At 42.9% G+C, this 13,412-nt stretch overlaps 1 protein-coding gene across 1 annotated transcript in view; it reads left to right on the top strand.

Moving 5' to 3' along the window:
* SNED1 (sushi, nidogen and EGF like domains 1) overlaps positions 1 to 13,412 on the top strand; it is a 1,138,259-nt gene that overhangs the window by 395,988 nt on the left and 728,859 nt on the right. Inside the window, exons 7-8 of the mRNA XM_033958723.1 lie at positions 10,033 to 10,146; positions 12,056 to 12,169. Of these exons, the coding sequence (XP_033814614.1) occupies positions 10,033 to 10,146; positions 12,056 to 12,169 (228 nt within the window). The remainder of the gene's footprint in view (positions 1 to 10,032; positions 10,147 to 12,055; positions 12,170 to 13,412) is intronic.

The raw sequence follows: 13,412 nt of genomic DNA, 5'->3' as shown, positions 1-13,412 counted from the left end.
CCCTCTTTCTGTCTAATAAACCTTAACCCATTCTGCTGATCACCCATTTCCCCTCACAATCCCCCAATCCTCAATTTGAGCCCAGCATGTATCTCAGCCAAGAAAAAGCCCTCAGCATCAAGACCTTTCAAGCCTGCTTCATTTGTTCAGTAAGGCCTCAGCTTCTTCTGCTGAGAAGCAAAAGCAACAATGTCCTGCCAAGGCCCAGCCTACTGCTCTTGCCAAACCAAATTGGTCTTTTTCACATGTTTCTAGAGAGCAAAGTCTCAATCCCTTTGATTCATCCTCTTCCTCAACTAATCGGAGGGCGCCTTCAATTCTACTTCCATCGTTGGGAGCTCATCACTTCCGATCCTTGGGTGCTGCAGATCATTCAGGAGGGGTACTCTCTACATTTCACTACCCTCCCTCCAGATCATCCGCCAAGAGAGTCTGCTTTCAACCCTCAACAGTCCTCTCTTCTTCTGCAGGAGGTTCAATCTCTTCTTTTCCTTAATGCCATCAAGGAAGTTCCTATAAATCGGCAGAACCAGGGATTTTACTCCCGCTACTTTCTTGTGCCAAAGAAGATGGGAGGTCTGTGACTAATCTTAGATCTCAGAGCCCTCAACAAGTTTCTGGTCAGAGAAAAATTTTGAATGCTATCTCTAGCCACTCTATATTCCCTCTTGGCTCACAATGATTGGCTATGCTCTCTCGATCTCAAGGAAGCCTAATCTCATATCCCAATTCACCAGGCTTCCCGACAATATCTCAGATTTCAAGTGGCACATCACCACTATCAATACAAGGTCCTACTATTTGGCCTGGCATCTTCCCCCAGAGTTTTCATGAAGTGCCTGGTGGTGATAGCAGCTGCCTTGCGTTCTCAGGGGCTTCAAGTCTTTCCTTATCTTGTCAACTGGCTCATCAAAGACCCTTCCTGTCAGGATGTTGCGCTAGTGACAAATTGCACTATCTTGTTTATCCAGAATGATGGTTCTGGGTTATATGTTATCTACGGTCCATGTGACCTCTCTGGCAAGGCTCTACTGCAGAACACCTCAATGGACCATCACCTCACAGTGGTCTCAAGCGACAGATTCTCTCTCAACACATTTCTGTAACCTCGTCTCTTCGACAGTTGCTGCAGTGGTGGATGATTTCATCCAGTCTTTCCAGAGGTCTGCTTTTTCACACGCCTCCTCATCACAAAGTTTTGGCCACAGAAGTCAACTTATGCCTGTGGGGCACATCTGAATGGTCTTCAGACTCAAGGTCATCAGTCCAACAGGAAGCAGAAGTTTCACATCAATCTTCTAGAGCTCAGAGCGATTTAGTATGCTCAAAGCTTTCCAGCATCTAATAATCAAGTCCTCTTGCTTCGCAGGGACAATCAGGTAGTGATGTACTATATAAACAAGCAAGGAGGCACAGGATTTCTCCTTCTTTGCCAGGAAGCTCAAAAGATTTGGCTTTGGGCGACTGCTCACAACATCTACCTCAGAGCAGTCTACATTCAGGGGGAACAGAATTACTTAGCAGACAAGCTCAGCAGAATTCTTCAACCTCTCACGAATGGATGCTTAATTCCACAGCTCTCCATCTCATCTTTGCTCAGTGGGGCACTCCTCAAGTGGACTTGTTTGCATCTCTCTACAGCAACAAGTTGCCCCAGTTCTGCTCCAAATTTTACTCACCTCACCATCTGGAAGCAGATGAATTTCTACTGGATTGGACACTCAAGTTTCTCTATGCGTTTCCTCCTACTCCTCTCATTCTAAAGACTCTCATCAAAGTCAAACAGGAAGCCGCCACCATGATTCTCATAGCTCCACAGTGGCCCAGGCATCCTTGGTTCTCCCTTCTATTTCAGATCAGTGCCAGGGAGCCAATGGCCAATGCCTCTGCCGATATTTCCATCTCTTCTTATGCAGAGTCAAGGTGCACTTCTACATTTCAACCTTCAGTCTCTACACCTGACAGCTTGGTATCTCTCGGCCTGAATACAGCTGAGCTTCGCCTCTGTCAGCAAGTGAGACTTATTCTAGAAGCCTCCAGGAAACCAGCCACTCAGCAATATTATCAGCAGAAGTGGACTTGTTTCTCCTCCTGGTGTCTTCTTCACCATTATGATCCACAATCCATTTCAATTGCACTGGTCCTGGATTACCTTCTTCATTTGTCAGAGTCAGTACTCAAGTCTACATCTATTTGAATCCATCTCAGCGCTATTACAGCTTTTCACCAGCCAGTGAAGGGTAAACCACTCACTGCTCATCCTTTGGTCTCCAGATTTATAAAAGGACTTTTCAATGTGAAACCACCTCTCAAACCTCCTCCAATAGTCTGGGACCTTAATTTAGTTCATGCTCAATTGATGAAGCCTCCATTTGAACCGATGTCTATGGCTCATCTCAAGTATCTTACCTAGAAGTTGTTTTTCTCATTTCACTTCTGCCAGATGAGTAAGTGAACTTCAAGCATTAGTGGCGGACCCACCATTCACTGTGTTCCACCATGACAAAGTGGTTCTTCGCACACATCCCAAGTTTCTCCCGAAAGTTATTACAGAATTTCATCTCAATCAATCAATTGTGCTTCCAGTATTTTTTCCTAACACTCATTCTCACTCAGGAGAAGCAACTCTTCATACTCTTGAGTGTAAGAGAGCCACGGAAACAGAGAAGCGGCAGGGAGCCGAGGCCAGAACGCCGCGAAAATCACCAGTGAAACTCTCCGCCTGACATCAGCCTGCCCGATATTCACCCGACTTTCTGCCACCTGGTCCACACGCTGTGGCAGAGAATGTCCGTGCGCCGCGGTAGAGAGACGCACATCGCAGCATAGTATTGAAGCAAGGGCACGGCAGAGAGCCAAGACCAGGACGCTTTGGAAACCACTGCGAGAGGCCTGCAGCGGTGCCACTCTCCATCCGAGTGCTACCACTGCCCAAAATAGCATTGCTCCCCGCCCGGACGCAACGGTGGAGCGGAGAGACAAGAAGGAGTCAGTTTAACCTACAAGCATGCATCTCCTACTGATCCTACTAATCTATTTAATATGCAATAACATTAAGGATATTAAGTCACTTTATTCACACTTTATTCACTTTTTACCCATAAGGTTTATAATTAACCAACAGGAAGACAGAGCAAATCATATCAAGGTAATCTCAAGCAACAGAAGACATCAATGTACCCCGAAAAAGAAAAGGATAAGGGAAATAAAACCCATCAGAACCACTACATCCACCAAACCTATCACATCTACTTCCATTCCCTGTGCATATCTTAACACCAGATCTGTTAGGAACAAAGCATTCTTAATTAAAGCCTGTCTTTTCCTAATGGAAATGTGGCTTCTGTCTGAAGCTGACCCAATAATAAATGATTTTATACCAGATAATTTTAAAATCCACATGCTAAATTGCGAAGGAAGAAGGGGGGGGAGGGATTAGCAATTGTCGCCAAGGAAGGATTTGTAGTTGAACTATTGGATTCCAAAAAGACCAATCAATTAGAAATATTAGCCTGTAAAATTAGCAACAGGGAACTAGAAGATTCCCTTTCTTGTATACTATTTTATGTTTCATCGAAAAGCTGGCCAAAGCTAGAGAGGACTTCTGCGAATTTGTCCTACATAACTCAATCACTTCATCACATAATCTAATCGCAGGAGACATAAACTTACATCTAGATGAAATAGATAATTCAGAAGCGAAAGACTTTAAAAACTTTCTTTCTTTACTCAATCTCCCTTCACCCACTCAAACGCATGAAAAAGGCCATCAGATGTGGTAGCGATGTTCACAAAGGAGATCATAAACCCTCCCATCTTTCTCTCGGATGGTACTTGGTGTCATGATATCTGGTCCGACCATTTCACTTATTATTTCAATCTAATTTGGCCTTGGCAAATATCTAAGACACGCCCACAGACAAAAAGAGAACACCTCACAAGGGGCCATATCAACCCAGAGGAATATTGGTCACAATATGATCTACAAGCGAAGATAGAAAAAGAAGAAGGAGTTGACTTCTATACTCACTGGATGAAAACTAGCATGTTCATCTTAGATAAAATTGTCCCTATACGAAAGAGCAAAAGATGCCCAAACAAATACAACAAATGTTTTGACGTCGAACTCCTAACAATGAAACAATCAGTAAGACGATTAGAAAGAATCGGGAAAAATGTCAGACCGAAACATAAAACTCTACAAACAACAGATAAAAGAAAAACGTAAAACTTTTTACTCATCCAAAATTAACTCATCTAATACTAGCTCAAAAGGAGCCAACACAAAAGAACTGTTCAACATAGTTACAAATTTATTTGACACCACAAGACACACTCAATCCCTGCAAAATACCAAACTATCCTCAGCAAATGATCTAGCAGAACATTTCGACTCAAAAATCAAAAACCTAAGAAATAACTACTCGACAATTGTTGCATACGAACATCAATCAATTGATATACCAAGAAATGAAATACTAGTGGACATGATCTGGAGTTCCTTCCACAATTTAGATTGGAATAACTACATCAAATTATATAACAAATACTCTAAATCATACTATGTTCTGGATTCATGTCCCCTGTAGCGAAGCCGGTACCTGTGAAACAAGGAGGTCCGGCCCGCGCTCACAGTTACGCTGCTCCGACGTGCCTTCCTGACTGAGGAAGGTCCTGCTGGAAACTATGCTCTGACTTATCAGTAAAGCAAAAAGACAAAAAAAAGTCAATTACTCATTAGTCCTGGGTAATCCACTTTATTCGGTGGAAAGAGTGATAAGCTTTGTCCAATAGTTTGTTCCACCACACACAGCCATAAAGCAAACACTTTAAATCAGGAACTCAAGAAGAAGCGGTCGCCAAAAGTAAAAGGGACCAACTCAGACCTTTAGTCAGGTAAGTAATCAAAAATCAATTCTCAAAGGAAAAAACAAAAGAGCATGAACAGTTCTTTTCACTGGCACACAAAGTTCAATTTCACAGCACTGCTGAATAAGTTCAGGTGCACAAGCCTTCTGCTGTTCTGGCTTCTTCCCCAGCCAGCTCCAGAAGAGTTGGAAAGGGGGGAGGGGAGCAAGTGAATTCACCAATTAAATAATCTGAATAACAGACATGCCACTAATGGCCCCGCTAACCCAACCGGTTGTTTAGTGAATTCTTCCCCACTTTACTTCCCTCAGGTTCTCACACATACCCTGACACATCCAGTCAGCATAAAACCCCAACTGACCAATTAAACTTGCAACAAACAAAAAACGTGTTTTTTTTTCTTTCCTCTGCTTAATTCAAGCAGGGCAGGCACTGCCAGCACAAGTCCTTCAAAGGGGTTTTCCTTAACAAACACCCTTTCCTCCAAAGCAGTACAAACCCCCTCCCAGCAGGGAACTAAGCTTCACATTCTCCAGCCCTGCCACTTAGCTGATTTCCATAAGGACTTCTTCAGGCAGACTGGAACTTTCACTGAACTCCATAGGTTCTACCCCGGGTAGCTGGTTGTCCAAAGGGTCTGTGTCAGGCTCCTGCATTTCCCAGTCCCCATCCTCTGGGGTGCCTTCAGGAGGGGAGATCCTTCCCTGAGCTCGTTCAGGACAGACTGCCCTTCTCCCTCTCAAAGCAGCCTCCAAAGTACTCAAGGGAAACTGCCTTGCCCTTTGAGGGGGAGGAGCTTTCTGCTTACTTTTCCTAGCTGACTTTGGGAGCCTAATCATTCCCTTCAGCTGATACCCACCAGAGGGAGAGAGGTTCCTCAGAGGCTGTTGTGAGCTATTCTGAAGCTCCTCCTCTCCTCCCTGGAGATCAATCACCTCAGTATCCAAGGGAAAGCTAGGTTTTTCCTTAGGCTTGGTCACAATCCTATCCCCGTGGTTTGCCCTCTGTATCCAAGGGCCAGGTTTCACTAAGACCTGCCCTGGTAAAAGCTGCGTTTTAGGGATAGGATTGTGACACCCCCCAGAGATTATGAAAGCAGCTCCACTAGACTTTAAATTATCCCTATTGAACTATCTAACCAATAACCTAAACAATGGAAAATTCCTCACCAATAATGGTCATATTATAATAACCCCAATCCCAAAAAATTGCAAAGAATCAGCAACATCAATAACCAACTATAGACCAGTAGCATCTATTCCATTTATGGTAAAAATCATAGAAGGATTGGTACACACCCAACTAATGGAATATCTCGACCAATTCTCTCTTCTGCACGAAACTCAATCTGGTTTTAGGCCTCTGTTTAGCACTGATACAGTAATTGCGGCCATTCTGGACAATTTGCATTACTTGTTCAGTAATGGCCTCAAAGCCCTAATCATGCAATTTGACATGAGTTCTGCCTTTGACTTGGTGGACCATGGAAAACTGTTACCATGCCTAGACGCAATCAGAATCAGAGGAGAGGTACTGAACTGGTTTCGAGGTTTCCTTATATCACGCCCCTACCAAGTCCGTTTTAATCACGATCTCTCTGACACATGGAGCAATCCATCTGGTGTGCCACAAGGATCACCACTATCCCCTTTGCTCTTCAATATTTACATGTCCTCATTGGGTGCACAACTGTCCCAGCTGGGGATAAAACTATTTAGCTATGCTGACGACTTCACGATAATTATCCCATTCACCAACTCTGTCTTAGAAGTCACCCCCAAAGCAACAGAAGTACTAAATCGGATGGAGCAATGGATGACTGAATTCAGACTAAAACTAAACTCAGAGAACTCAGAGAAAACAAAATTTTTCATAGCATTGCCATACCCACTTGACACTAAAGCACCAATGTGCATCAATAACCTTAGTTATCCCATTCAACCCACTATGAAGATATTGGGAGTAACATTGGACCAGAACCTGACCATGAAAGACCAGGTAGACTCCTTGATCAGAAAATTTTTTTCTCACTCTCTGGAAGCTTCGGTCCATCAGAGCTTACTTCGACGTCTCATCATTTCGAATTCTGGTACAATCCCTTATACTGAGTCAACTCGATTATTATAACATTGCCTACTTGGCACTCCCCCAGAAGAATATGCGGCAATTGCAACTAGTTCAAAATGCAGCAATTAGACTACTTTGTGGACTGAAGAAGTTTGATCACATAACACCTTCCTATCGACTTCTACACTGGCTGCCGATGGAGGCACGTGTGAAATTCAAGTTTGGTTGTTTTTGCTTCAAGGTACTTTATGGCTTAGCCCCTAAATATATAACAGACCTTTTCTCTTTCATAACCAACAGACACAAGTGAAGCTCACACCCGAACTTTGTTTCTCCACCAGTTAGAGGTTGTAAATTTAAGTCATCACCAACATCTTTTCGCACACCAAGCAGCATCATGGGGTAAAAACCTTGAACAATTGCTCATGCCTACTACCAATGGGGAATTCAGGAAACGCCTAAAAACACATCTGTTCCTGAAATACGTAGGAAACCAACCTGTGCAATCTTAGTCCTCAACAAATGATCTCTAGAACTATCAATCACTAAGTCTGTACTTTGTTTATTCCATTCAATCTGTAACATTTCTAATCATTGTAAACTGCATAGAACTTCATGGTCTTGTGGTATATAAATTGTTATTATTATTATTTGGCCTACTATCTTGACAGAACAAAGCCGCATAAATCATCTTCTCAACTTTTCATCTCCTATGATCCTAACAAGCTTGGGCATCCTATTTACAAGAGAATGATTTCCAACTGGTTAGCTTCCTGTATATTGTTCTGTTATGCTCAGGCTGGACTGCAACTGGAGAGTTGTGTCAGAGCCCATACAGTTAGAGCTATGGCAGCTTCAGTAGCTTTCCTCTGATCTACCCCTGTTGAAGAAATATGTAAAGCTGCCACCTGGTCCTCAGTTCCACATTCACTTCTCATTACTGTCTGGAATCTTTTTCCAGACGGGATGGGCACTTCGGCCAGTCAGTATTACAAAATTTATTTTCCTAAAGGCCAACACGCCCACCATCCCATTCTGGTTAGCTTGGAGGTCACCCACATGTGAGAATATGCTGCCTGCTTGTCCTGGGATAAAGCACAGTTACTTACCGTAACAGGTGTTATCCAGGGACAGCAAGCCGATATTCTCACAATCCACCTACTTCCCCTGGTTAGCTTCTTAGCTGGCTTACTGAACTGAGAGACCGTGCACCTACATCATGCGGGAAGGCTATTGAAAACTTTCTGAAAGTCTTAAAGTAGCGATGCACTTTTAAAGTGTCCATACCGGGGCTTCATCGGGGACGTCACCCACATGTGAGAATATCTGCCCGCTGTCCCTGGATAACACCTGTTAGGGTAAGTAAATGTGCTTTCTGGAACAGAGCTGAAATTCACTATACATCTAAAATTAAAGGGCTTAATACAGATGTCCTTTCTCTGATAAGGATTGTCTTTTAGCAGATAGCTTCACTCATCTCTCTTGCAGAGGATTAGGATTAGGTCTTCCTGATGACTCTATCCCTACTCATTTATGGCACTTCATGCTTCAGGGTACAGCTGTGGATCAGACTGGGCAATCTCTACCTCAGTTAGTCTTTTTGGGAACAGGCCTCTCCTTCTAATATGCACTGGGGTCAGACTGGCAATCCTTGTGCTGGCTCCTTCTCCTTTTCAGCCACTACAGAAAACAACTTCAGTATTGTTTTCTGAAGGCAGCTGAGCCCCAGAGTGGATAACCCACTTAGCTTTACATCTCCTTACTAGATCCCCGCTAGGGGAGGAAGAACCAGGCTTCTTCTTTGAATCAGTATTATACTTCCCTCTAAAAGCTAGAGCTTCAGTGCTATTAAGCCACTTAGCATAGACAACCCCCTATTCAGATTTGATTGACACCTCTAGAAGGAGGGGTCCAGAATATTTTCCTTATAACTGTATAGAAAGGCACATTTTGACAGTCTGATACACAGTTAATAATGTTTGAACTGTATTAAATGGAAAAAGTATGGTGTTGGCTGGCTATTTTTGCGAAAGACAGGGTTGGTGGCTAAGAAAATGATTTTGGGGGAGTGGGTTTCGGATCATGCTCCTTTTGGGCTTGGCGTAACCGTTTGCATGCTTTGAGGTTGCTTGAGAGGGGTCGGGTGCGTCATTCCTTGCGACAATCTAAGTTTATTTTGCAGGTATAGGGTCCTTATATATATTCCTTGTCACATAGAACCTGTAGTATGATCCTTAATACCTTGCTTGTTTAATTTGTCTTGAGCGGTGGGGGATTGGCAGCCTTGGGATGGCCTATCCCCAGCTTGGTATTTTTATTTTTTTATTATTATTTTGATTGTTTGTTTGCTTTGGTTTGAGTTTTTGTTGGCTGTTTTTTGTTTTTGTTTTTTTTTTTGGGGGGGGCCTTTGTGGGGTAGGTCCTATGCATTGTCTTTTGGGGCTCATCAGAGTCCAAGGCCCTGAATGTCACGTTTTCGCTTTGGTCTTGTTCAGACCTCCTCAGTTGGGATGCTTGCTCTTTAATGGCTACCATATTGCTGGTTATTCTTTCATTGTACCTGCAGCATGTTTCTTACGTCATCTCTGCTGGGTTCTTCTGGCAGCTACTTCCTTATTTGTATATTCTGGTTCATTGCTGTGAGGGGCAGGGGATATGGGTTGTGTGAGGGGTGGGGGTGAGTTATTAGGATCGGGGGACCATTGCTGTATAGTTTTTTGAACTACTGTATCTTCTATTGTATTCATTGTCCTTTTTATTTTTATTTTTTGGCTTGTTCAATAAAAAATTGTTTCAACTAAATGGAAAATGTAGAACTCCTAACACAGTGGTATTACAGTAGTCCATATGATGCAAAGAATCAAAGGTCCTGAATTCTTAACTTTTGTGCATGCAGAATAGGCCAGAAGTCTAGATCCTACATCTGAACAATAAAAACTTCTTTGTTTCAAATGCATGAATTTTAAAATTTGTTTTTATTTAGTTTCCAGGGAAACCAGCAGTTGTTGCTGAAGATGATCTTATTCCAGAAGGTCTGTACCTTAACTTAGAGCTTATTTTTTTAATGACTGTTTATTTATGTCTTGGTAATCCCAGAGGAATCACCGTGTGCCACCAAGGAGTGCCAGAATGGTGGAAAATGTCATGTGGAGAATGAGATGGCGGTGTGCATCTGTCCGATGGGGTATACAGGGAAGCATTGTGAGACAGGTAAGAAGCTAATTGGCAGAATAGGGTTTGCAACTGGCCTCTGGCAACTAGCTTCTTAGGTGACGGATGGTTTCCTCAGCATTGACTTTCGTGATTGTATGTTGTAGATTAGGCTGGAATATAGTACATTGGGCATGCTGGGAAATTTTCAAAGGGAAATTTCCTAAGGAATTGAAAACATACAGATTCTTTCTAGTTACTGCACCTGGTTTAAGATGGACAGAGAAAAGAGAGAATTCTAAGGCAGGCTACAAACACAGAGTAGTGGAGAGATAGGAGGGAATTAGTGAACAGGACATGTATGCAGTAGAATCCAGATACAGGAGGGAGATCTAGAATAGGACATATGCATGCATTACTGCAGTAATAGGTAGAAACTCTAAATCAAAACATAGACATGCAATGCTGCAGGGAGAACTATCAAGAAGCTCTGAAATAAGACATAGTTCTGCAACAATACTGAGAAAGAAAGGGGTTGTAGTGTGCCATAGGATCAATCCCTGGTTTGTTTATTTTCTTGGGGAGGTTTTTTTTAACATTTTTGTAAGTAATATAACAGAAGGGCTTTCAGAAATGTAATGGGAATTATTTTTAATTTTTATGAGGAATGGGAACAGTGTTACTTTCCATACCCCCTTAGTTCAATCTCTGATTATAGCTCCTCTCAATATCAGAGCTGCCAAGAGAAAGTAAGTTTTAAAAGGGAGATTTTCAGTTCATGTTATTCCATAACCTTCTTTCCTTTCCCCATCCATCTAATGAAATACCTTATTTACCCCCAGTGACTGCAAGGTTGGAAGAAAAGAGCAGATACCAGCAGCTACCCAATGCAATTAGTAATATTATATCTCCTACTCATTAATTCTTGGGCTCGCTCAGTTGTGGGGCACAGCTGATTGATTTGAACCAGGAGCACAAAAATCTAAAAAAAATTATTATTTTTTTTTTCTTCCTTGTCTCACCACTCCTGCCATTTCCATCCCTCTCTTCACTCCTTAGTGCTTCTTCAACCTGATCTTCTCTCTTCTCAGAACTCTTTTCTCAGCCTAAATCCCATATCAGCCCCCTGCTCTTTGAACCCCATACAGTTCTTCCCCCTGTCCTCATCTGTCTTTCTCCATCCCTCACTCACTTCTCTTTGATACAAAGAGAAGTGGGTGAGGGATGGAGAAAGACAGACATGGATGGATGAGGGATGGATAAAGACAATCCATGCCCTCCCCCCCCCCAGCTTGTACTCACTTCAGCTCTATTCTCCCTTTTATAGTTAATATCTCTTCCCCTCTCAACCTATCAGGGTCTGTGTCTGCTCTTTCCTTTCCCTGCTTTTTTATCATCGCATTGAACCTGTGACAATGCGATATAATAAAATGTTTTATTAATCTTGAAACTTAATTTCCTGATTCCTTTCCCAGTGCCTCCATCAGCATTTCTCGCCATCTCTATGGTAGACAAAAGGTAGGAAGCCTCTCTGACCTCCCTGCTGTTCTTCTCTGCTATGAGCCCATTGCTCAGCCATCACTTAGCCAGCCAATAGCTACAGGAGGAAGCAAGACCAGTAGTTTAGGAGACGTCAACCTTCCCTCTTGCTTTCCTCTACAGCCTATTCGCTGGCTAAGGACTGTCTGACCAATGGTGTCTCCTAAGCTCCTGGTCTTGCTTCCTTTGCAGCTTATTGGCTGGCTAAGGAACATCTGACCAGTAGGCTGCAGGGAGAGGCAGGAGCAGTAGCTGAGGAAACAGCCTTACTTCTGCATTCCTCTGCAGCTCTACATCAGGAAAAATATCAGCTCTAATATCTGAGCAGTGCAAGAAAAATTATTGTGGGTGCTCTAGCACCCACAGAACTGGCACCTATACCTGTGATTCATTTGGTGACATATTTTGTATTCTTAATCTTCTTTTGTAGATTTAAATGAATGCGATTCCATACCATGCTTGAATGGAGGAACCTGTGTTGACTTACTAAACAACTACACCTGTGTGTGCTCAGAGCCCTTCACAGGAGAACTCTGTGAGATAGGTACCTGCATTTTTTTAAGTAGTTCCCTAAGTCCATGTTTCCTCGTATTATTTCCTGTATCAATTTGTAACTGACTTTTCTCCAAGGACAAGCAATTATATTTTCTCACATATGGATGATGTCAACCACAGAACCTGGTATGGACAGGCAAAAAAATGTACTGTCACTTTAAATTTTAAGGACCATCCATGCCGAGTGTGTGCTGGTGCCTTCCTGCCCAAAGTCAGCTTGTAGAACCTGCAGAACTCAGTTTTCCACAGAGCTGAGAAGCTATGGTTTTCTGAGTTCTCCTCAGAGCGTCAAACATTTGACTTTTTGGTGCCTTCCTTTTATTTTTTTTCTTCAGTTTTCGTCAGTATTAGTTGTTTTCTTTCTTTTCTTCCCATTTGGTTAAAGTTTATTTGACTTTTTTGATCTTTCATTTTGGGGCCCCTGAAGCCTTTATTCATTCCAGGAGCCTCAAACCATTTTCAAGATAAGTTTTACTCAGGCTCCCCAAGCCATTGAGCCCTGTGACTTTACATCAGTGGTTTTCCTCTTGATGTCCAAAGCACCTAGGGGCTTCAAATGGAACAGTTAGTGCAATAGGACCATTTTAGGCATCGATCCATACAACTGGTGTATCCAGTGTCTAGGTCCTGACCATCGAGACATTTCTTGCACCCTCTGCTCTAGCATTCAGAAGAGGTCACTTAAGACTTGGAAACTTCAATTTGAAAAGTTTTTCAATACCACTTCAGAAGCATTAACCATGCCTGGGGATTCTGATCTCAATGGTCAACTTCAGTCTATTACAACATTGACTCCTGCACAGCCTATGTCAACAACACAGCACAGGGACTCTACTTCTTCATTGTTTGTGCTGCTGCCATTGGGAGAGCCTTGTAAGAGAGCTAAGAAGCACAAATATGTCTCCCCTACCAGACATGCCTCAGCATCTTCCCCAGCTTCCATAGCCTCTACAGAATCTTAAGTGTCAATGCAAAGACAGCCAATCACATCTCTTCAATTGGTGTCTCCTCATAGGCATCCCTTAGTGTTGACGTTCCTAATGCCTCGGCACTCAGTGCAACAAGAACCCACTGTATCTTTGTCAATATCAGAACTGGTGCCATAAACAGGATCAACTCTGTGCATTGCTCCAAGAGCTTGCTGGTCTACTGCAGTCACAGCCTGCACATGCTTCTTCTCCATTGGTAATGGCCTCAGACCAGTCTGAGGAGGTGTCCATTTGTCGCTCCAA

Source organism: Geotrypetes seraphini, chromosome 9, assembly GCF_902459505.1.
Source record: "Geotrypetes seraphini chromosome 9, aGeoSer1.1, whole genome shotgun sequence".
NCBI classification, from domain to species: Eukaryota; Metazoa; Chordata; class Amphibia; order Gymnophiona; family Dermophiidae; genus Geotrypetes; species Geotrypetes seraphini.
The sequence above is the reverse complement of the archived record's forward strand: the minus strand, read 5'-3'. Positions and strand labels throughout refer to the sequence as shown.